Source organism: Malaclemys terrapin, chromosome 1 (assembly GCF_027887155.1).
Source record: "Malaclemys terrapin pileata isolate rMalTer1 chromosome 1, rMalTer1.hap1, whole genome shotgun sequence".
In the NCBI taxonomy this organism is placed as follows: Eukaryota; Metazoa; Chordata; order Testudines; family Emydidae; genus Malaclemys; species Malaclemys terrapin.
In genome coordinates this window covers 137,888,661-137,910,339 of record NC_071505.1, presented here as the reverse complement: position 1 = coordinate 137,910,339, position 21,679 = coordinate 137,888,661, and the positions used below count along the sequence as shown (strand labels likewise).

Genomic DNA, 21,679 nt, shown 5'->3' with positions numbered 1-21,679 from the left:
CACATGAATTTCTCAGATGAGGTCTTTGTATTTTAGATATATGAAAGCAGCAAGGGGAGAAAGCACAAATATAAAATCCATTGGAAGAATGAGCAAAAGCTATGAATGACTTGGTAACATTCTGCATCTGAACTGAAACAGCTTGCCTCCCATCTGCCCCCACAGCAACAAGGTGATTCTTCAATAGTAAAAGGTGCAGCACACAGAATGTAGTGAGAGCTTCTCCCTTCAGTTACATAGCTTCATGCACCAAATTCCTTTCCTGCAATTCATTAACTTATACATGTTTAGTCTTTGGGGGGTTGCATTTCTATTCTGTCTGAAGATATCAGTCATGAGGGGCATTTGACACTTGTTCCTCAACTCTACCCTTATCATAGAATATCAGGGTTAGAAGCAATCTCAAGAGGTTATCTAGTACAACCCCCTGCTCAAAGCAGGACCAATCCCCAGACAGATTTTTGCCCCAGATCCCTAAATGGCCCCCTTAAGGATTAAACTCACAACCCTGGGTTTAGCAGACTAATGCTCAAACCACTGAGTTATACCACCCTCCCTTAGGTTCACCCATTAAAGTAGCTATTAAAAACAAGGGTCATTTTATGTCAGTAAACATATTTGCAACATCTTCAATCTCAAGGCCTTTTCTGAACCTCTGCATTTTAATATCAGGACAATAGGTTTCATCCTTAGTGCTCCCTTTTTCGAGCCCAGTTTGCATATTTTCTTAATGACCCTAACATTGGGCTGATGAATTTTGATACATTTGGGAAGAGTCTTTCACAGTAGTTTAATATTACCAGAAAAGAACTCAAGCTTTTAAAAATTTGGGGGGACAACTACATTCTGAATGTCTTGTCTTCTCTTTTTAAGGGATGGAACTGCCTCTGCATCTGTGTTATGTCCCCTCTCCCCACCCCAAATCATCCTGGGTCTGGAAGAAAACACTTTTTCTTACTTCCTTTTTACCCTCATAGTTTTGTAGCCTTTTCAGTACCTCTCTGTGGTTTCTTACATGTTCCTCTGTATTCCTCCCTAGTATCGATAGACCGTCCACCTAAGTGATGACACCATTTAACCCCGGGCATGCCAGACCCATGTTTTCCATACCCATGCATGTGCACTGGCAATGCATTGGGACAACCTTTCTTACCCGAACAAACATCAGAGAGCAGAGTGGTTCTGAGTCTTGCCACCTTTAGGACACAGTGTGAAGTTCACAGACCTTCCTTCAATGCTGGCAGCTGAAGAACGGGTCAGTACCATCTCCCCTGGAGGGCACATCATCAGCACTCAACAGATACTGTAATAGTAAGGCAATCTCCAAGAATGATCCCACTTGGGAAACTGGTGCAATGTGAAGGGGGAGGGGAGGGAGAGTTTGTTCCTTTTTCAGACAAATGATGCTCTTTTTACTAATACATGTGGTGTCCAGGTATTGTGGTGATGGAAACATTTAGATAAAAACAAGTTTAACGAAAGAACTTAAGCAGAGCCCAGAAGTAAAAAAAATGTGCATAATTGTTTCCCACTATTCCACAGTCTATGCTGGCTTCCAGTTTATTTCTGGGTGAAGCTGAATAAGTTGGTTTCTTTTAATCTACAAAGTCCTCATTAGTTTGTATCTTGGCTACCTTAGAAACTGTCTCTCCCCATGCGATACTCTGGCAGTTGCAGTCAGCTGGGGAGCTTGAGCTAGGAACTCCGTTCCCCCCAGTTATAAACTAGAGGGGGCTGGCTGCAGGGATCCTTTGCACTAGAACTTACTCTCCCCTTGGTCTGAGAGATTCAAGATGTGCTGAACATTAGAGCTGGTTAGAAAATGGGGGAAATGTTCTGTGGGGAATCCTGATATTTTGAAGTTTGTTTTTGTTCTGAGTTGAAATGAAAAGGCCAAATTTAGTAATTTCTTGAAGAAGGGAAATTCTGAAAAATTTCAGTTTGGAAACATTGATAATGTCAAATATTTTTGTTTTAATAATGTCAAAATATTATAATATAAATTATATATAATACATTTAAAATTTACATGTAATTATACTATAAAAATTGAAACAAAATTAATCGAAGTGATAAAGTTGAAACAAAACATTTTCTCTCATCAAAATTAAACACTAGTATTATCAAACTGAAATAAGAAAGTCAACAATTTGTTCTGACTTTTTCGCACTGAACGTTTCCTCAACATTGACGCATTCCTGCAAAATGATTCAATCCAAACTGCATTTTCCAACAGAAAACTGTTGTGTTGAAATTTTTTCAACGAGTTTTATTGAATGTGCTCTCAGGCTTCTCCCAGGTTTTCCCAGAGGATGTGGTTGGAGGAGGGTGTGGCGCTGCCAAACCAGGAGCCAGCTCATGCCAATGCCCCAGCCTCACTGAAGGCTTGCAAATGCATAGCCAGGCCAATTCACTTGTGTATTAGTCTAGATCAAAATTATGATTAAATGTATGAGAGTGTATTTGGTGTTTAATTTTCAAGAAAACTAAAAGGATGTTACTTGCATTGTTTTCACTTTTCTGTATCCCATTATAATGTAATAGCAAACATTTATTCCTGTAAATTAATAACCGATTGGATGAGAAAGAAGCCTTGTGGAATGCAAATGAAGAACTTGAACAGCCAAGTGCTAATTTCAAATCAGACGGTAAATGTGTGGGATGAACACTCTAAATTCATCCCTCACTCTCCATCAGAGGAAAAGCCCATGTAGGTAGTGGTCCTGTCAGTTTGTTTTCAGTGAGAAGAAGCTAGAAGTATGGATTCAGGGAAAGAGCCTTCATCTCTGGACTGTTTGGACTCTTACAGGGAAGTGTACCAGATGCAAAGCAGAGATCCCCAGAAACACAGGCCATGGGCACTAATGCATGTTGTTCCCGTCTATTCTCTGCCTGTGGCACATAATAGTTTAGACCCCTGACGGCTGTAATACTTTGGTGTTGTTTCAGTTGTTGGGTTCAGTGTGTGGAAGCTGAGTTGTACTGGTGGCCTGTGATGTACAGAAGATCAGACTAGATGATCTGGTGGTCCCTTTTGACCTTAAACTCTATAAAACACCACAGTTACAAACTCAGTTTGTAGGGCCTTAATAAGTAAATACATGAATAAATGAATGAAGAGTTGCCTTTCTTCCATCCTTATGTGTTTGAGCCTCCTTTAAAAAAAAAAAAAAAAAAGAACGTTTGGGATTTTCTTCCCCTTTCTTGTTGAATTTAACCACACCCCTTGTGCATGTTATCATTATCATCCAACATTCCAGGCCTACGACACAGCAGTGTTGTGGGAGCTTTGTGTTCTGATGGAGCACACAACATGTATTGTTGCTGAAGTGCTTAACAAGCTGGAGCACCAAGGAATCTTCAGCCTATTACAGAGAAAATCAGAGAGGCAAGCACAAGTGAAACATCAAGAGAATCAGGAAGTGGCTTGTCTTGTGAAAATGAATTCATTGGCAACACTGGAACTTCCCTAAACTACATTTATGAAGCAACACCTGAAAGGGTGTGAAGAAAGGCAGGACAGAGGGAAATTAACCTATGCAAATATTTTCTTTGTCTTTTCATTGGAATATGAGTGAGGAGGAGGAGACAGCCATGGGCATTTTAAAAGCCAGAACATATGCTCTCTCCGTGGGAGAAGTTCCACCTTCAACTTTCCCTCTTCATCTCCGTGTATGATGATGTGGTCAAAGATTTTTCTGAGTGTGCTTGTCTTTCATTTGACTTCTGCAAAGTTTCATGGGCCGTAAGAGATCACATATTATTTGCTTTTAATATATAATATCGTGTTATTTTCCCATCATTTAATTTGTTCTGGGGGCATTGTTGTATGGTGCACTAAGACTTTTGTCTCTGGAGATTTGGGTTCAAATTCCAGTTGAAGGTGTGGCTGAAATGAATTTGGTGGATGTTTCAGTGTGTAGAGTGAATCTCTCTCCTTTTCACAAAATTGGTATGAAATCTAATTTGTTTAGTAGAGATCCAGGACTGTAATAACAGGGACTGGTGCAGATGAGGATTGAGGTGCAGCAGCAGAGATTTGGAGGAGGCCTAGGACTAGATAAGCAGACAGCACTGATGGTCAGGAGTAATGTGCATTGGCAGGACTGGATGAGTGGTAGGACTAGAGTAGCAAGGGGCATTGTAGGGGCCTCTCAGAGCTGTGCTGGAGGCTGGTGGTATTATCTGTTGCTTGTACTGCACCATAACAGTGCTCAGGGTTTTAGAGAGATAGAAGACTTGGGGTAACATTTTCAAAATCACCTCAGTGATTTAGGGGCCTGTTTAATTTTCCTAAGTTGACTTAGGAGCATAACAGCCTGTGAAAGTTCATGGGACTTGGGCTCCTAAGCACTTAAGCAGTTTTGAAAATTTTACTCCTGGTGTGTTCTCTGAGGGTTGTGCAGTCTAAGCCAGGCAAGCTCAGTTAAAGATGAAATCAAGAATAGAAGTGGGAGGGATGGGTGGGGCCAGGATTACAACAAAAATATGATGTGATTCATTTTAAGTTGCATGTCCAGTTTCTCAGTTCTGACTTTTATTTTAATGACAGAACCAGGGGAGAAGGGGGAAGGCTAGCAGCAGAAGCCTAACCAAACAGAGGAGGGGCTTGAAGGGCGAGAGTGAGGATGCCCTGGGAGAGGGAGCCTGTTCTAACCATAAGAGGCAGCATTTTTTTAAAAAAAAGCATAATGACAGGAGACAAAGGGAGAGGAATGAGAAGAGACTAGAGTGTGATAGAAACAAAAGTTGAGTTGGGTAATCTCTTCTCCTGGAATAATCAAGCATTGCATGCCAATACTGAAGTGCATTTTCTGTGTATTATGGCAAATAAGTTGTGACATTTCAGTTTCTTTCTTGATGAAAATGTGCCCAGATCTACCCCACACTTAGCATTAACTAGTACTTTTGTCGATAGTCTCAGAAAATAAGCTCATGGCTGACTAGGCCACAGAAACAGAGCTCTCTACCAGGGGATGGTCTGGTGGTTAGGGCACTAGATGGGGACATGGGTTCATTTCCCTAGTCTGCCACAGATTTCCTGTGTGACCTTGGGCAAGTAATTTAGCTTCCCTGTGATTCAGTTCCTCATTTGTAAAATGGGGATAACTGCACTTCCTTCCCTCACAGAGGTGTATAAATCCATTAGACAACATGAGGCGCTCAGATACTATGGTGATGAGGGCCCGATAAGTATGATACATACCACCTCTCAAGCTGGTCCCTCCAGTTCAGGTTTGAGGTGAGGGGGTGTGGAGAATCATCTAATAGTGGAATAGCTTGAGGGACAACACATTTGTGATCACTTAGGGCCTGATCCAAAGCCCATTAAACTGGAGTCTTTCCATTGATTTCAACAAGCTTTTGATCAGGATCCCCAGTAGCCACTTAGGGCTAGTCTACACTGGCAATGCTAAAGCGCTGCTGCGGCAGCACTTTAATATGGCTTGTGTAGTCATGTCTAAAAACCCCCACCTCCACGAGGGGCGTAGCTACCAGCACTGGAAACGTCCTGCGCTCAAGGGTGTGTTTTTTCACACCCCTGAGCAAGAAAGTTGCAGTGCTGTAAATTGCCAGTGTAGACAAGCCCTAAGTTTTTCTCCAAATGTATGTTGTTGTGGGTCCTCTCCTTTCTGCTGACTGACCTGGCTGTTTGGCTTTGTTTATCTGTAGTCAATATGTCCTGGTTGTCCCTTCGGTGCTGCAGAGCATCTCTCCGCAGAGACTGTGTGTACAGCTCTACAACCTCAGTGAGCCACTATCCCTGAATGTTCACTTGGAATATCATGACATCAAGACCACGCTGTTTGAGGAATCTGTGACAGAAAATTTCTTCCAATGCAGAGAGTTTGAGGTATTTCATATTTTAATTCAATTAAAGAGAGACAAAGGGGGACGCATCCCTCCTGTGGTCCAAACTGATCCTACTCTTGAACAACAAGAGTAGAAAGGCTCAAGGAGAATGGGGATGGGAAATGAAAAATAAGACACAAGCTATGTCTACACTGGAGCTGGGGTGTATGTTTCAGCTCAAGGAGACATACGCTAGTTCTGATCAATCTAACACACTAAAAATAGAAGTGTAGCCACAACAATATGAGTCCCAGGAGGGTATAGCAGCCCAGAGCGCAATCTTGTCTGAACTCCCAGGTACATACTCAGGTGGCTAGGCCCTCCTGCTCTTCATGCAGCTGCAGCTAAACTGCTATTCTTAGCATGCTAGAGCTGGAAATTATATCTCCGGTCTCAGTGTAGATGTACCCAAGACAGACTGCAGGGAAAGGAAAAAAGATTAGAAAAAGAGTCTGAAGAAGAAGAAAAATCGATTAGAGTGGGGAGTGAGAGAGAGATTGAGAGAGAGAGAGAGAGATCAGGGAGTGTGTCAGGGAAAGACATTTCACTTTCATCCCAGGGTGTAGGCGGATTTGGCTCGATCTAACCCATAACCCAGTCGGAACACACTAGTCTACTTTCTCATTACAGTGCAGGGCTGTGACTAAAAGCCATAGAAGAGCCCATGGTTAGGTGATCCCATACACAGCAGGAGAAACACTTCAGAACTTGCTAATAGCTTGACAGCCCTGCACATCAATATTGTTAATACATAGTAGTCCTGCAAGATTAGGAAACATTTATGCTAGCTCTTATATGTGTGGATTTGAATTCTGTGTGTTGTCTACAGCCTGGGGACAAAACTAGGACCAATCTATAGCATAGACTGTAAGGGGACATGGAGCTGGAGGTAGGTAGAGACACACAAGCTAGCTTTGATTGAGCTAGCACACTAAAAATAGCAGTGAGGCTGCAATGGCACAGGCAACAGCTTGGACGAGGTGCCTGAGTACAATCCCAGCTGAGATTCTAGATCTGTATTGGGGCAGCTAGTCCCAGGGCCGGTGCAACCCATTAGGCGACCTAGGCGGTCGCCTAGGGCACTAGCATTTGGGGGGCGGCATTTTGGGTCCTTTGGCAGCGACTGCGGCGGCCAGATTTTGGCTGCCCCGGTCGGCGTCGGCATTTAGGTGGAAGGAGCTGGGGCAGGGGGGCGTGGGGAGGGCTGCCTGGAGCAAGTAAGGGTGGGGAGCGGAACGCAGGGGAACTCCCTGCCCCAGCTCACCTCTGCTCCACCTCCTCCCCTCAGCACACGGCCCCGCTCTGCTTCTCTCCCTCCCAGGCTTGCGGCGCCAAACAGCTGATTGGTGCCGCAAGCCTGGGAGGTGGGAGAAGTGGAGCGGCGATGGCGTGCTCGGGGAGGAGGCAGAGAAGAGGTGAGCTGCGCGGGGAGCTGCTGCACGGTTCCCCGGGCCAGGGGGAGCTGCTGCGGGGGGAGAGGGGGTGCCTCAGGGCGGAAGGAGGGAGCTGCTGCGGGGGGGAGAGGGGGGACATCTCAGGGCGGAGGGAGGGAGCTGCCGCGGGGGGGCGCCTTAGGGTGGAGGGTGGGGCGGAGAGCTGCCACAGGGCTTGGAGGGGGGGGCGCAAGGTGGAAGTTTTGCCTAGGGCGCGAAACATCCTTGCATCCTCCTTGTCTAGCACCACCTGCTGCTTGTATTGCTATGGCTACATTATTTTTATTAAAGTAGCTCAGTCAAAGCTAGTGTGTGTACCTTTGCCAGAGATGGAAATTAGACCTAGAACTGCAGTGTAGACATACTCTTAGAGTTTGTTTTATTGGCAGACAGACAATCTATCATCAAACTCATCGTGACTCACTTAGGGGTCATCATCCTCACTTGGGAATCCATCACATAGATGGACCCTAAAAGACTTTGTCTTGTTTTTTTTGTTCTCTCCCAGGCTCCTCTTGCCACCTCTGACCCTTTGGCTTTCATCACTTTCTCTGCCAAAGGCCACACCGTCCACCTGTCAGAGAGAAGGTCGGTGGCAATTGAGAATGTGGACGGCGTTGTCTTCATCCAGACAGACAAACCCATTTACAAACCTGGACAGACAGGTGAATGGGGGTGGGGGTATGAGTTAATTATTGAACTGGGAGTGTGGATGTCAGGGGGCAGAGGGGCTAGGATAGAGTATCATTGCTAAGAAGGAGAAGAACTGGAGCAAGATGTCCATAATCAGTCCCTGGGATGGTCTCTGGCTGCAGCCCAGGTAGGGATCATCAAAAGACAGCGGGGAAAGTAGCTCATTCATAGAACTGTAATGCATAAATAGTATTTATATGTTCCTAACTGAATGAATTTCCTCTGAGAAACTTGTGGCTTTCTGGATTTACAGAAATCCATCACTTCAGTAATATCCAGTTCTTTTTTTGTTTATGCTTATCTGAGTCTGAGATTCTGATTCAGTCATCATTTCTACAGGGTGTACAGTACAAAAATAAAGAATAAAGACAGTGAGATGTGTCCAGAAGAGAAAATCAATTCTTCTTCCTACTCTATTGTTTCTATCATTGAACACATGGCTGGGTTTTCTTCTACTCTTTTCTTTTTGGGAATGCTCTGATGAAGACGTGAGTCTTGGAGCATGACCTCAAGACAGCAAGCAGTGAGGGATGGGTTTTTCCTGATTCATTTAGGAAAGGGTTCCTGTGGTGGGGCGATGACTCACCGGCGAGGCACCTCCTGTTGGTTGTTTTGGGAATTAGCTCTTCCAGCCCGGAGCGCCCTCTTCAGGCCGGTGTCTCGCCTGCCTCTGGTCCCCATATCCCTCCCGGACTCCGGTGCCCCTTTGCATTGGGGTGCTGCCCCCAGGCAGTGTCCCCACACTTTGGGTCTCCCCTCCCAGGGGAACTCCCAACCCTCTATCCCCACCTTGCCTCAGTGGCTACTGCCAGTCATCGTCTAGCCCCCACTCACTGGGGCAGACGGCAGTCTGTAAACCACTCATCATCGGCAAGGGGGGTTTGGACCTGCTGCCTTCGCCTGCCCTGGGCTGCACCTCTGCAACCCCAATACCCTTCCCGGCCTTTAGCAAGGGCTGCAGCCTGGGGGTTTTCCAGGCTGGAGCTCCCCAGCTCCTCAGGCCTTCCCCCAGCCCTGCTCCACTCTAGGTACCCTGCTCAGCTCCCAGGCAGCCAGGCCCATCTCTCCACAGCTAGAGACAGACTCCTTTACAGATCCTGGCCCTCAGCCCTCTTATAGGGCTAGCTGTGGCCTGATTGGGGCATGACCTCAGCTGTGGCTACTTCCCCCAATCAGCCTAGCTTTTCCTCTCCAGGGCTGCTTTTAACTCCTTTTCTGCAGGAGTGGGGCAGCCACCCCACTACATTTCCCAAGCTTTGTGGGTGCTGGAGAGGAAGGATGGTCTACGGGTTAGAGTGCTAGTCCTGGATTTGGAAGATGTAGGTTCAGCTCCCTGCTCTGCAACATACCTCCCGTGTGACCTTGGGCAGGTCACTCAGTCTAGCTGTGCCTCAGTTCCCCATCAATGGGGATAACAGCATTGCCCTATCTCACAGGGGTATTGTGAGGATGAATACATTAAAGATTGTAAGGTGCTCTAGTACTATGGTGATTGGGGCCATATAAGTTCCTAAGATAGATAGAGAAGGCCCTGCCAGTCCCTCTACATTTCTACCTGGGCTGTTCTCATGGTGATGAAGTTGCTTCCCTCTTTTCAGATGCTTCATATTTTCTCAAAAATACCTTTGGAGCAGAAACCTGTGGTGCTTCTTAATACAAGCATCATTTGTTTTGAAAGTTCGAAATAACATCATTCAGCCATATTTGAAATATCCAAGCATGATTAACTGCCACACAGTGTTCTACTCACCGCAGGATGGCGCTCCTCCTGGCCATTCTAGGGATTAGCTCTGCACAGATGATACCCCTTCCTGCGGTTGCACTCCATCTCTTCTCTCTCTGTCTGCAGCCTCTCTCTCACTCCAGGAGCAGCTGTTGCCTCTTCGTGTCTTGGCCCTCCCTTTCCAGGGTATCAAAGTCTCTTTTTATCAACAGGCTTGGGTAGTCTTCCCATTCCCTGCCCAGCCAGTGCCACTTCCACAGTGGCTGGTAGGGGATCCCAGGTCCGTGCTCTACTCCGGGTTCCAGCTCAGGGACCCTCTAATCAGCAGCTCAGGTCTGTTTCCTCCTGGACCTTGCTGACTCTTTCCCTGAGCCTTTCCTACCGGTCTGGCTTCCACCCCTTCTGGATTTGCCACCCTCCCAAGCTCTCTCCTTTCAGGATCTAACTGTAGGCTACCTGCCTCTGTAGCCCTCCAGACATACCTCCCTTCTCACAGGGTGTGACTGAAGCACCTTTCTGCCATCAACTACCAGGCCTTATAGAAGCCCTGCCTGTTTTCTCACAGGTGAACTTCCTCCTAATTAGCTCCTTCCACACAGCCTGAATTTCCCTTGTTTCTGCTTGATTGGCTGATTAGGTCTGCCTGGCCTAATTCAGCCCTCTCAGAGCCAGTGTGGGGAGTGCACCCCATCACACTAAGTACAGTTAGTTTGTGATTTTATTTCAATGAAGGGGTTTTCATTGTTGCTGTACATGACAATAAAATACATAGCAAATAAAATGATGCATGATAAACAGTTTGAATAGTCCACAATTGATTTAGGGTGGAAAAGTCAATTATTCTCTCTTCTTCCAAACTTCAAATAATTTTATCTTTAGATTTATCTTTCCACTGCCCCAAGACTTAAGTTCAGGAAGTACAATAAATAATAGGTGGGCTAAAATTACCCCTGGTATAATGGAGCAGAAGCTGAGAGTTGAATATGACCATGTGTGTTTACTTTTTAGATATATTTGACCCCAGCTGATTCATGTAGGAAATAATTTAGTTGATTTTTTTTTCACCAGTTAAAATAACATTCAAATAATTTTTGCTTCTCCAAAAACTCAAAAGACTTCTCTTTAACACTTTAAACTTTCCTTCAGTGATGTGTCTGAAGAAACTTAGTTTCAAAACATATCTTAGAAAATGGTATTCTGCTGCTAATATTGTTCATTTTTTTTCTTTCCCCACCACCTCCTTTCTTTTCAGTGATGTTCCGAGTTGTCTCTTTGGATAACAGTTTCAAACCTGTTCAGGAGATGGTGAGTGTGATTGGGAGTCAATATTTTTCAAGGACCTGTTATAGATTCACTTAATCAGACACTATCTCACCTTTATATAGGAAAATAGGCTGAGTAGATCTCCTGATGTCTCTATAGTGTCTCACCAGTCCCCACACCAAGAGACTGTGGAAATCTGTAAATATTTTAGACAGTCATCTTCACAGACAGGTGACATTAGCAGGGCCAGCTCCAGGCACCAGCCTGGCAAGCAGGTGCTTGGGGCGGCCGCTCCGGAGAGGGGCGGCACGTCCAGGTATTCGGCAGCAATTCGGCGGACGGTCCCTCACTCCCACTGGGAGCAAAGGACCTCCCGCCGAATTGCCGCCGCAGATTGCGATCGCAGCTTCTTTTTTTTTTTTTGGCTGCTTGGGGCGGCCAAAACCCTGGAGCCGCCCCTGGACATTAGGGTTGTATCCTTAATCCACTGAACTTCGGGTCACAAGTTGAGATAGGCCTGAACAGAAACCTTGTGCCTTTACTCCAAGCTTGTGCACCCAGAAAAGGAGCAGCCACAGTCTTGCCTTATTGTCCGGTTTATTTCTAAATCAGTAACTAATTTCCTTGAATTCTAATCTGTTTTTTGCCCTTTATCTTTTTCAGTATCCCCTGATCATCCTTCAGGTAAGAGGTTCATGGTACTATAAAGCATGACTTACTTAAAAGGACAGAGCTCTCAGCTTCCTGAATCAGTGTTTGCTTGAGAAATTGTCACCCTGAAGGCGTATTCCTCCCATGATCCCCATGGGAGATCGGTGCAGATGGAACACCTGCAGAATATGTTTAGAATGAGTGTCAGGCACTGAGCATTGCAACAAACTGTCAATAAAGGGTCCCAGGAAGGGAAGAAAAAACAATTCCCCTTAATAGGTGCATTAGTACTATCATGTACATGATGCTTCCTGAATAAGCTAGGCCCCTCTATGGTTTTCTTTTATACAAGAAAATCTGATAAGAATCAAAGAAGGGAGCAGGGTTTTTCATTTATATCATGGTGCATTAGCTTCCTTACTATTATATAGAGGAGCCCTGGTTCTAGCAGATGACGGTGAGTCAGAAAATCTAGATTATTTTCCCACTTTTGCCACAGACTCTATGTGTAACCGTGGACTGAACACCAGTGACTCAGTTTTCCCATATGTAAAGTAGGGAATAATAATAATTGTCTCCTGGGGTTATTTTGAGGCTAAATTTCATTAGTGTTGTAAGGCATTTTGAGATCCCCAGATGGATGGTGATCTATAACTACAAAATATAATAATAATAATGAATATATATTCCATACACTCTATTATGTTATATAGGAAATAACAACAGGGGCTAGTTCCTTCTCAAAAGGTTTTGGTGAAGAGTGTAAACTACAGTAGCAAAAACTCATGTATTATTTATTGTTAAAACATAGATACTTATTGTAAACTACAGCATTTAAATCCAACACCTATATCACTGTTTATCCCAGTTAACATACCAGCCTTCCCCACCTCTCCTCACTGACCATTAGGACGGGTGTCATTTTTTGTGCTTTCACAGCCAGGCGTACCGCTCCTCAAAAGGGGATTTCCCAGAGCAATGTTAGCAATCTAAGTAATGTTGATTCTTATGGCAATGGAATAGAGCAGGGTTGAGTAAATGCAAACTAACTTGCAAACACTATAGGGAGCCAGAGGAAAGGAGTCCACAGAACTGAGGAGTGTAACACAAGTGGTAGTTGTGAGGGGGCTTGAATAATCCAGTTTAAATTTACCTCAGTCAGATTACATCAGACTGGCTGATGTGATGACATCACTCCCAAGCTTACCATGTATGTATAGGAGTTGTCTTTCCCTGTAAGATCATGTCCTAGAAAGGGCAAATGCAGATAATACATAGCTCTTATAGAGTGCTTTTCACTGTGTATTTCAAATTACAGAGGAGGTCAGTGTTAATATCCCCATTGTACAGATGTGGAAACAGGCACTGAGCAGTGAAGTGATTGCACAAGGCCAACCAGCAGGCCAGTGGCAGGGCTGGGAATAAAATCCAGATCTCCTGAGTCCCAGTCCTGTGTTGTTTCAGGTAGATTGGCAGCTTGTGTATCCAATACCCAGTGTAGCCTAATCTGAGGGTAGTTTAGTACACAAACAGTCTAATCCTGGGAAGCAACAGGGGTTCTGAGCATCTATAAGACTGAGTCCTTAGTCACATCCTATATGCTAAACCACCCCCCACTCCCCAGATAGGACCAAGTATAATAAAAAATCCCCCATGCTAACAGATAATGAGGAACGGATCATAGAACAAACAACAACAACAACAACAAAAAGGTAGTTTAGATACAAGTGATTATGACTTGATCCAATTTATAATGTGCAAGCAGAATAAAGTCTAGACCAGAAATATGTACACTTAGTGCTTTAATAGGGCCAATTGCAGAAAGCTGAAAACAATTATGAACCAAATAATAATTTGGGAGAAAGTATTTAATAGAAAAATGTGAATGATAAGTGGGAATAATTTAACAACATCTTACTAGATGCTCCAAAAGCCACAATTGAAGAAGAAGACCACGCTGGTTAAAAAACTGACCTGATTTAGAAGAGAGAAATGGCCAACTGAGTAAAGGACAATAAGAAGGAATTTTTAAAATATATTGGGCACAAAAACAATCCTAACAATTAAATTGGTCCATTACTAGATGGAAATGATAGAATTATCAATAATAATGCAGAAAAGGTGGAAGTGTTCAATAAATATTTCTGTTCCATATTTGGGGAAAAAATAGATGATATAAGTCTCGTTGTATGAAACCACTTTTTCCATTCCACTAATATTTCTTGAGGATGTTAAACAGAAGTTATAAAGTTAGACATTTTTAAATCAGCAAGTCCAGATAACTTGTATTGAAGAGCTTTAAAAGAACTGTCTGGGGATCTTGTTGGATTGTTAATGTCTTGGAGCACTGGGAAGTTCCAAAAGACTGGAAGAAAGCTAATGTTCCAATTTTTACAAAGGGTAAAAAGGACAACCTGGGTTATTATAGGCCTGTCAGCCTGACATCAATCCCAAACAAAATTATGTTAGGGGTTAATTGAGTCCCAGATGTTACGGGACTCAATTAATAAAGAATTAAAGGAGGATAGTAAAATTAATGCAAATCAATATGGGTTTATGGATATAGATTCTGTCAAATGAACTTGATTACTGTTGATGTAATATACTGTTCTTAGATTTCTGTAAATTGTTTGACTTGGTACCACATAATATTTTGATTATAAAACTAGAACAAAACAAAATTAACATGACACACATTAAATACATTAAAAACTGGCTAACTAATAGATCTCAAAATGTAATTGTTAATATGGAATCAACATCTAGCAGGTATGATTCCAATGACATGGAAGACAGCATAATATCATCACTGATAAAGTTTGCAAATGACACAAAAATTGTGGGAGTGGTAAATAATGAAAGGTCACTGAATCAGCGCAATCACGATCACTTGATAAACTGGGCGCAAGCAAACAATATGTGTTTTAATACAGCTAAATGTAAATATATATGTCTAGGATCAAAGAATATAGGTCATACTTGCAGGACAGGGAATCTGTCCTGGGAAGCAGTGACTCTGATAAAGATTTGGGGATCGTGGTGGATAATCAGCTGAACATGAGTTTCCAGTGTGATGTTGTGGCAGTAGAGCTAATGCAATCCTAGGATGCATAAATAGAGGAATTTCGAGTAGGAGTAGAGAGATTATTTTATCTCTGTATTTGGCATTTGTATGACTGCTGCTGGAATACTCTGTTCAGTTCTGATGCCCGCAATTCAAGAAGGAGGTTAGCAACTGGAGAAAGTTCAGAGAAGAGCATCTAAAATGATTAGAGGATTAGAAATCCTGCCTTTTAGTGTTAGAGTCAAGGAGCTCAACCTATTCAGCTTAACAAAGAGAAGGTTCAGAGGTGAGTTGATTACAGTCTATAAGCATCAACACAGGGAACAAATATTTAATAACGGCCTCTTCAGTCTAGTAGACAAAGGTTTAACATGATTCAATGGCTGGAAGCTGAAGCTAGATAAATTCAGACTGTAAATAACGTGTACATTTTTAACCATGTGAGTAATTAACTGTTTGGTCAATTTACCAAGGATCATGGGAGATTCTCCATCACTGGCAATTTTAAAATTAGGATTTGATGTTTTTCTATTTTGGGTATTTTGGGTAAGTTCTATGACCTGTGTTATACAGGAGGTCAGACTAGATGATCACAATGATCCCTTCCAACCTTGGAATCTGTGAATCTATGAAATGTAAAGGAAGGGAAAAAAAAGTGGAGGGCCTTGAAGAAGATGATAAAAGCATCTGTATTTATCTTCCCACACCTACTAGGATCCCCAGCGCAATCGGATCTTTCAGTGGCTGGATGTAACATCCAAGACTGCCATTGTCCAACTCTCATTCCCGTTAATCCAAGAGCCAATCCTGGGGAGTTATGAAATCATTGTTGAAAAGAAGTCAGGTGACAAAACGTATCATTGGTTCACTGTGGAGGAATATGGTAAGCACCTGCAGTGGATCTCATCTGTACTACTTAATTATGTCTTATATGGCCAAGTCCCACAGCCTGAGTCTGTGAGGGGCTGTTTGTCAAACACAGGCATGAGGCAGTGCAGACCTTATACACTGTATAACTTGATTTTTCTCATTTAACAACCTGGTTAAGATATGTAAGCCAAGGCATGGAAGCAGGGAGGAGAGACTGAAGCCATGGAGGAGATGGATAAGTGATGGGTATCCTGATAGATACTGAGGAATGTGGCCTACTGATTAGAGCAGAAGGCTGGGAGTCAAAAGTCTGGGTTCTTTTTTTGGCTTTATCACTAAGTTATTGTGTCAAGTCATGTCACCTCCTCGTGCCTCAGTTTCTCCATCTGTACAATGGGAAATAATATTAAGTTAAACCTCATATGACTGTGTGAGGTTGGTATTGCGTGTAAGGCATATACTGTGCTCTAGAAGTTTAAAGCTATTATTAAATAGAACATATTAAATTAGAATATATTATTATTTAATAGAATGATATCTGGCAGCTGTGGTGGACTGCAGGGTAAACAGTGTGGAAGGATACTGTGGGCAGATAGAAAAATAAAAGCTACCAATGCCTGATGATCTCTCTAGTATTTGTCATTTTACATATGGAACAACTCCACTGATTTGTTTTCTTCTTATGAATTTGCCATCCCTCATCTTGACACTGGGACTTTCACCTGTCTCCTGTGAGCTTGTTGGGCAGGGCTTTGACAATCCCAAGCTTCCTGTGTTAGCAGGGAGAGCTCCTTTCCCACCCCCTCCTTCAGAAAACTCTGTTTCCAACCTACTGGGGTGTCCACTTCCCTTGGGACACTATATTCCTAACCTTCCTAATGGAGTAGTGCGGGCTAGTGGATCAGCACTGCCTTGAAAACCAGGAAATGTTGGTTCTGTTCTCAGGTCTGCCCCTGTCCTGCTGGGTGACCTTGGGCAAGTCACTTTAATCTTTCTGTGCCCCAGTTTCCATACCTGTAAAATGAGGATAGTGACACTGACCTCCTTTGTTAAGTGCTTTCATATCTACAGATGAATATGCTATATAAGTATTATAATAATAGTAATAATACAACTCCTTGTAAAGAAGAATTTTCATACTATTAAACCTAAATTTTCCTTTTCTAAAAACATCATCCCCTTATTCCTAGTTATACCTGTCTGTATCCCTCTAAACCAGGGGTTCTCAAACTTGGGCCATGGCTTCTTCAGGGTGAGCCCCTGGCGGGCTGCGAGATGCTTTGCTTACCTGAGTGTCCGCAGGTTCTGCCACTCGCAGCTCCCACTGGCTGCGGTTTGCCGTTCCCGGCCAATGGGAGCTGTGGGAAGCAGTGGCCCGGCCTGCACCACTTCCCACAGCTCCCATTGGCTGGGAACAGCAAACTGCAGCCAGTGGGAGCTGCGAGTGGCCGTACCTGCGGACGCTTAGGTAAACAAAGCATCCACGGCCCGCCAGGGGCTTACCCTGAAGAAGCCATGGCCCAAGTTTGAGAACCCCTGCTCTAAACAATCTCTCTCTTTGGTGTTCATACCCCTCAAATGCTGGTGCAATTAAGTTTCCCTGTTTCTTCTTCCCCCCTCACACCTAAGATGTCACTTAGCAATGATATTTACCTTGCATTTTTAGTGTTGCCAAAGTTTGAAGTGACGATCAACGCACCAAAGAGGATCTCTTTCTTGGATCAAGAACTCAAAGTGAATGTTTGTGCTGTGTGAGTATCAAGCGGGAAAGAGTGTAAATTCATACAAGCACCAACGTCTTGTGGATGGAGCACAAGACTGGGAGACAGGAACTCTTGAATTCTAATCCTGACACTGCTAATAATTCACTTTGTGACCTACAGCAAGCCACTTAACCCTTGCATCTGACTTTCACTCTCTGTAACATGATAATAAGATTCACCTGCATTATGCAGCTGGGGCTGTGAGGATAATGTTTGCACAGTAGTTTGAAGACACAAGCAATATATACGTACTAGGTATTGGTTTTTTATCACTATAGAGACATAGGAAGGGGAGAGAAAGGAAAGAAAGAGGGTAGGAGAGGTACATAGGTTAATAAATTAGGATGTCTAGCATTAAGGTCCCTGTGTACATCACTGTCACAGATCCACAGGATCTGTGCTACACCCCATTTTTAAATAGTCTCTTAGAGAACCCCTTCAGTGTGCACTCTTCCTTCAGGAGAGGCCCTCTGAGACTGAGCCTCTGGGCTCCAGCACTCCTGCTTCACACCGTGAGCTCTGCCCAGTGAGTCCAACTGAGACAGACTCCTAGTCAGAGATTTGAACGCTCCAGAGACCAGTGCACCTCAGCAAGTATCTGCAGTGACACCAGGCAGCCTTTTCAACACAGAGTAGGTTTTATTAGGCAACTGGGGCTAGGTCTACACTACCCGCCTGAATCGGCGGGTAGAAATCGACCTCTCGGGGATCGATTTATCGCGTCCCGTCGGGATGCGACAATCGATCCCCAAATCGGCGCTCTTACTCCACCAGCGGAGGTGGGAGTAAGCGCCGCCGACAGAAAGCCGCAGAAGTCGATTTTGCCGCCGTCCTCACAGCGGGGTAAGTCGGCTGCGATACGTCGAATTCAGCTACGCTATTCACGTAGCTGAATTTGCGTATCTTAAATCGACTCCCCCCTGTAGTGTAGATGTACCCGGACAGAGTATCGGAATCCTTTATGTTGGGACAGAGAAATGAAGGCTAAGGCTACATCTACACGAAAGACCTTACAGCAGCACAGCTGTACCGATGCCAGGGCCGGCTCCAGGCACCAGCTTGGGCGGCCAAGGGAGAGGGGCGGCACCTGCGGCAATTTGGGGGCGTCAGGTCCCTCACTCCCTCTAGGAGCGAAGGACCTGTTGCTGAACTGCTGCCGCCAATCGCGGCCTTTTTTTTTTTTTTTTTTTGCTTGGGGCGGCAGAAATGCGGGAGCCGGCCCTGACCGATGCAGCTGAACTGCTGTAAGATCTCCCTTGTAGCTGCTCTATGCCTACAGGAGAGAGCTCTTCTGCCGGTATAATTCAACCACTCCAACGGGCGGCGATAGCTATGTTGGCAGGAGAGTGTCTTCCACTACTGTAGTGCTGTCCACACCAGAAACTTATGTTGGTGAATCTTATGTCACTTATGGGTGTGTTTTTCACACCCCTGAGTGACATAGGTTTTACCAACAAAAGTGCTAGTGCAGACATAGCCTAATACATAGTGCATCTGGCCAAGCCAGTGCAATTAGCTAGCCAAGTTGCTGTGGAATCCATTTCTGGCTTTGGCTTTCTGTGCCTTTGTAAGTCCCAGGTGAGAGCAGCCCAGCTTCTCCCAAAAATCAACTCTTTATCCCCTGCCTGTCACCTCTCAGTGCTTTGTTCTGAAGCTGGCGAGCTGGCCTCTGCTCAGCTTCCCTGCTGAGAGATGTTGGGTTGGGGCGGGGGGAGACCGCTTTCCTCTTGTTTTTTGGTTGCTAGCTGTCAATGTTCTGAAGGTTTCAGAGTAGCAGCTGTGTTAATCTGTATCAGCAAAAACAACGAGGAGTCCTTGTGGCACCTTAGAGACTAACAAATTTATTTGGGCATAAGCTTTCATGGGCTAAACCCACTTCATCAGATGCATGGAGTGAAAAATACAGTAAGCAGTAATATAAATATTACAGCATATGAAAAGATGGGAGTTGCCTTACCAAGTGGGGGGTCAGTGCTAACAAGGCCAATTCAGTTAAGGTGGAAGTGGCCTATTCTCAACAGTTGACAAGAAGGCGTGAATATCAAGAGAGGGGAAATTACTTTTGTAGTGTTAACGAGGCCAATGCAATCAAGGTGGACATCACCCATTTCCAACAGTTGACAAGAAGGTGTGAGTATCAGCAGAGGGAAAATTACTTTTTGTAGTAATCCATCCACTCCCAATCTTTATTCAGGCCTAATTTGATGGTGTCCAGTTTGCCAATTAATTCCAGTTCTGCAGTTTCTAACTGAAGTCTGTTTTTGAAGTTTTTGTTGTTGAAGAATTACCACTTTTGTATCTGTTATTGAGTGTCCAGGGAGATTGAAATGCTCTGGAGGTTTCCATTGTCTTCTCCAATTTTCCGTTGATATGGGTTAGCCTCTGCCAGTCCTTTAATGACCCATACGGTTCATACCAGATGGCTAGGTGACACACACCTCATGTTTCCTGCACTGCTACAATAATAGACTTAACCCTTTAGTCCCCACTGTGTAGCAATGCCATGTACAGGGGGAAACTATGGCACACATCAGATTTATAAAAAGATATTACAGAAAATTCCCATTTCATCACATGCAGGGCCTGGTAGAAAAGGGACCCTAATGGCTCCAGTCAGCCCCACTGACTGGTCTGTCAAAGTCTGGTTGGCAGTGCAGTGGGGCTGAGACATGCTTCCTGACTGTCCTGGCTCCACGCAGCTCCCTGAAGTGGTCAGCATGTCCTTGCGGCCCCTATGCGCAGGGGCGATTAGGGAAGCTCTGCATGCTGCACCACCCTGAGTGCCACCCCTGCAGCTCCCATTGTCTGGGAATCCTGGCCAATAGGAGCTGTGGGAGTAGCACCTGCAGGCACAAGCAGCACACAGAGCCACCTGGCCGCCCCCTACTTCACCCTGCCTGAACCCATTTCTAGCCCCACCCTGGAGCCCTCACCCCTTCCCACACCCCAACCCCCTGTCCTTGCCCAGTGGAAGTGAGTGACGGTGGGGGAGAGCAAGTGACGGAGGGAGGGGGGATGGAGTGAGTGGGGGCAGGGCCTCAGAGAAGTGGTGGGGCGGGGGTGATGCAGGGGTATTTGGTTTTATGTGATTAGAAAATTGGTAAGCCTAGTCCTGTGTAAGGCAGTAATGACATTTCCATGAAAAACAGGGAATGAGGAGGGAAAGATGTCTGAAATGTGAGTCCAGGAAAACTAGCCTTATCCGGATTTTAGCTTTTAGTCCACATTGTGTTACAGCCTATATTGGTTTCCTGACAGCCCTGGCAACTGTGATCTTGTAAGCTGATTCATTTTTGTGTTTCCTCCTCCTCTAGCTACACCTATGGCCAGCCTGTGCAGGGGAGAGTCCAGCTCAGTGTGTGCAGGAAGCACTATAACGACAAGTGTAACGAGACCCCCAAAGGATTCTGTGAAGCTGTTACTGCACAAGTATGACATGGGCCTGCACTGCTTGCTCTTCTTTTCTTATAAATGTTATCATCCAGGACATTACATGGTGCCTGGAGGCTTTATTGGCTCCCTTTCCTATTTCTTGGGGTGGGACTAGAGGCGCTGTCAGAGGAAGGCATGTTTTTCCCAATATCTCAGTGGCATGGTTGGAGGCCTTTGGATGGGAAGGTTTTTTTAATACAGTGTGGATGAATTTGGCCCATTATGTATGGGAGCCACAGAGAGGTGGGTTAGACTGGGAGTGCAGTGACTGGACAATCATGGAGCAGGTCCTCGAGGAATCAATTATGAAACATTTAGAGGAGAGGAAAGTGATCAGGAACAGTCAGCATGGATTCACCAAGGGGAAGTCATGCCTGACTAACCTAATTGCCTTCTATGATGAGATAACTGACTCTGTGGATGAGGGGAAAGCAGTGGATGTGTTATTCCTTGACTTTAGCAAAGCTTTTGATACGGTCTCCCACAGTATTCTTGCCGCCAAGTTAAAGAAGTATGGGCTGGATGAATGGACTGTAAGGTGGATAGAAAGCTGGCTAGATCGTCGGGCTCAACGGGTAGTGATCAATGGCTCCGTGTCTAGTTGGCAGCCGGTTTCAAGCGGAGTGTCCCAAGGGTCGGTCCTGGGGCCGGTTTTGTTTAATATCTTTATTAATGATCTGGAGGATGGTGTGGACTGCACTCTCAGCAAGTTTGCAGATGACACTAAACTAGGAGGCGTGGTAGATACACTAGAGGGTAGGGATCGGATACAGAGGGACCTAGACAAATTAGAGGATTGGGCCAAAAAAAACCTGATGACGTTCAACAAGGACAAGTGCAGAGTCCTGCACTTAGGACGGAAGAATCCCATGCACTGCTACAGACTAGGGACCGAATGGCTAGGTAGCAGTTCTGCAGAAAAGGACCTAGAGGT

General features: G+C 44.7%; 1 protein-coding gene across 1 annotated transcript in view; it reads left to right on the top strand.

Annotated features, from left to right (window-relative positions):
• The first annotated feature begins 3,365 nt into the window (after positions 1-3,365).
• LOC128843604 (ovostatin-like) overlaps positions 3,366-21,679 on the top strand; it is a 53,352-nt gene continuing 35,038 nt past the window's right edge. The window contains exons 1-8 of the mRNA XM_054040560.1: positions 3,366-3,745; positions 5,674-5,854; positions 7,795-7,951; positions 10,955-11,007; positions 11,629-11,649; positions 15,395-15,563; positions 17,217-17,301; positions 20,628-20,742. Of these exons, the coding sequence (XP_053896535.1) occupies positions 3,675-3,745; positions 5,674-5,854; positions 7,795-7,951; positions 10,955-11,007; positions 11,629-11,649; positions 15,395-15,563; positions 17,217-17,301; positions 20,628-20,742 (852 nt within the window). The 5' untranslated portion in view covers positions 3,366-3,674. The remainder of the gene's footprint in view (positions 3,746-5,673; positions 5,855-7,794; positions 7,952-10,954; positions 11,008-11,628; positions 11,650-15,394; positions 15,564-17,216; positions 17,302-20,627; positions 20,743-21,679) is intronic.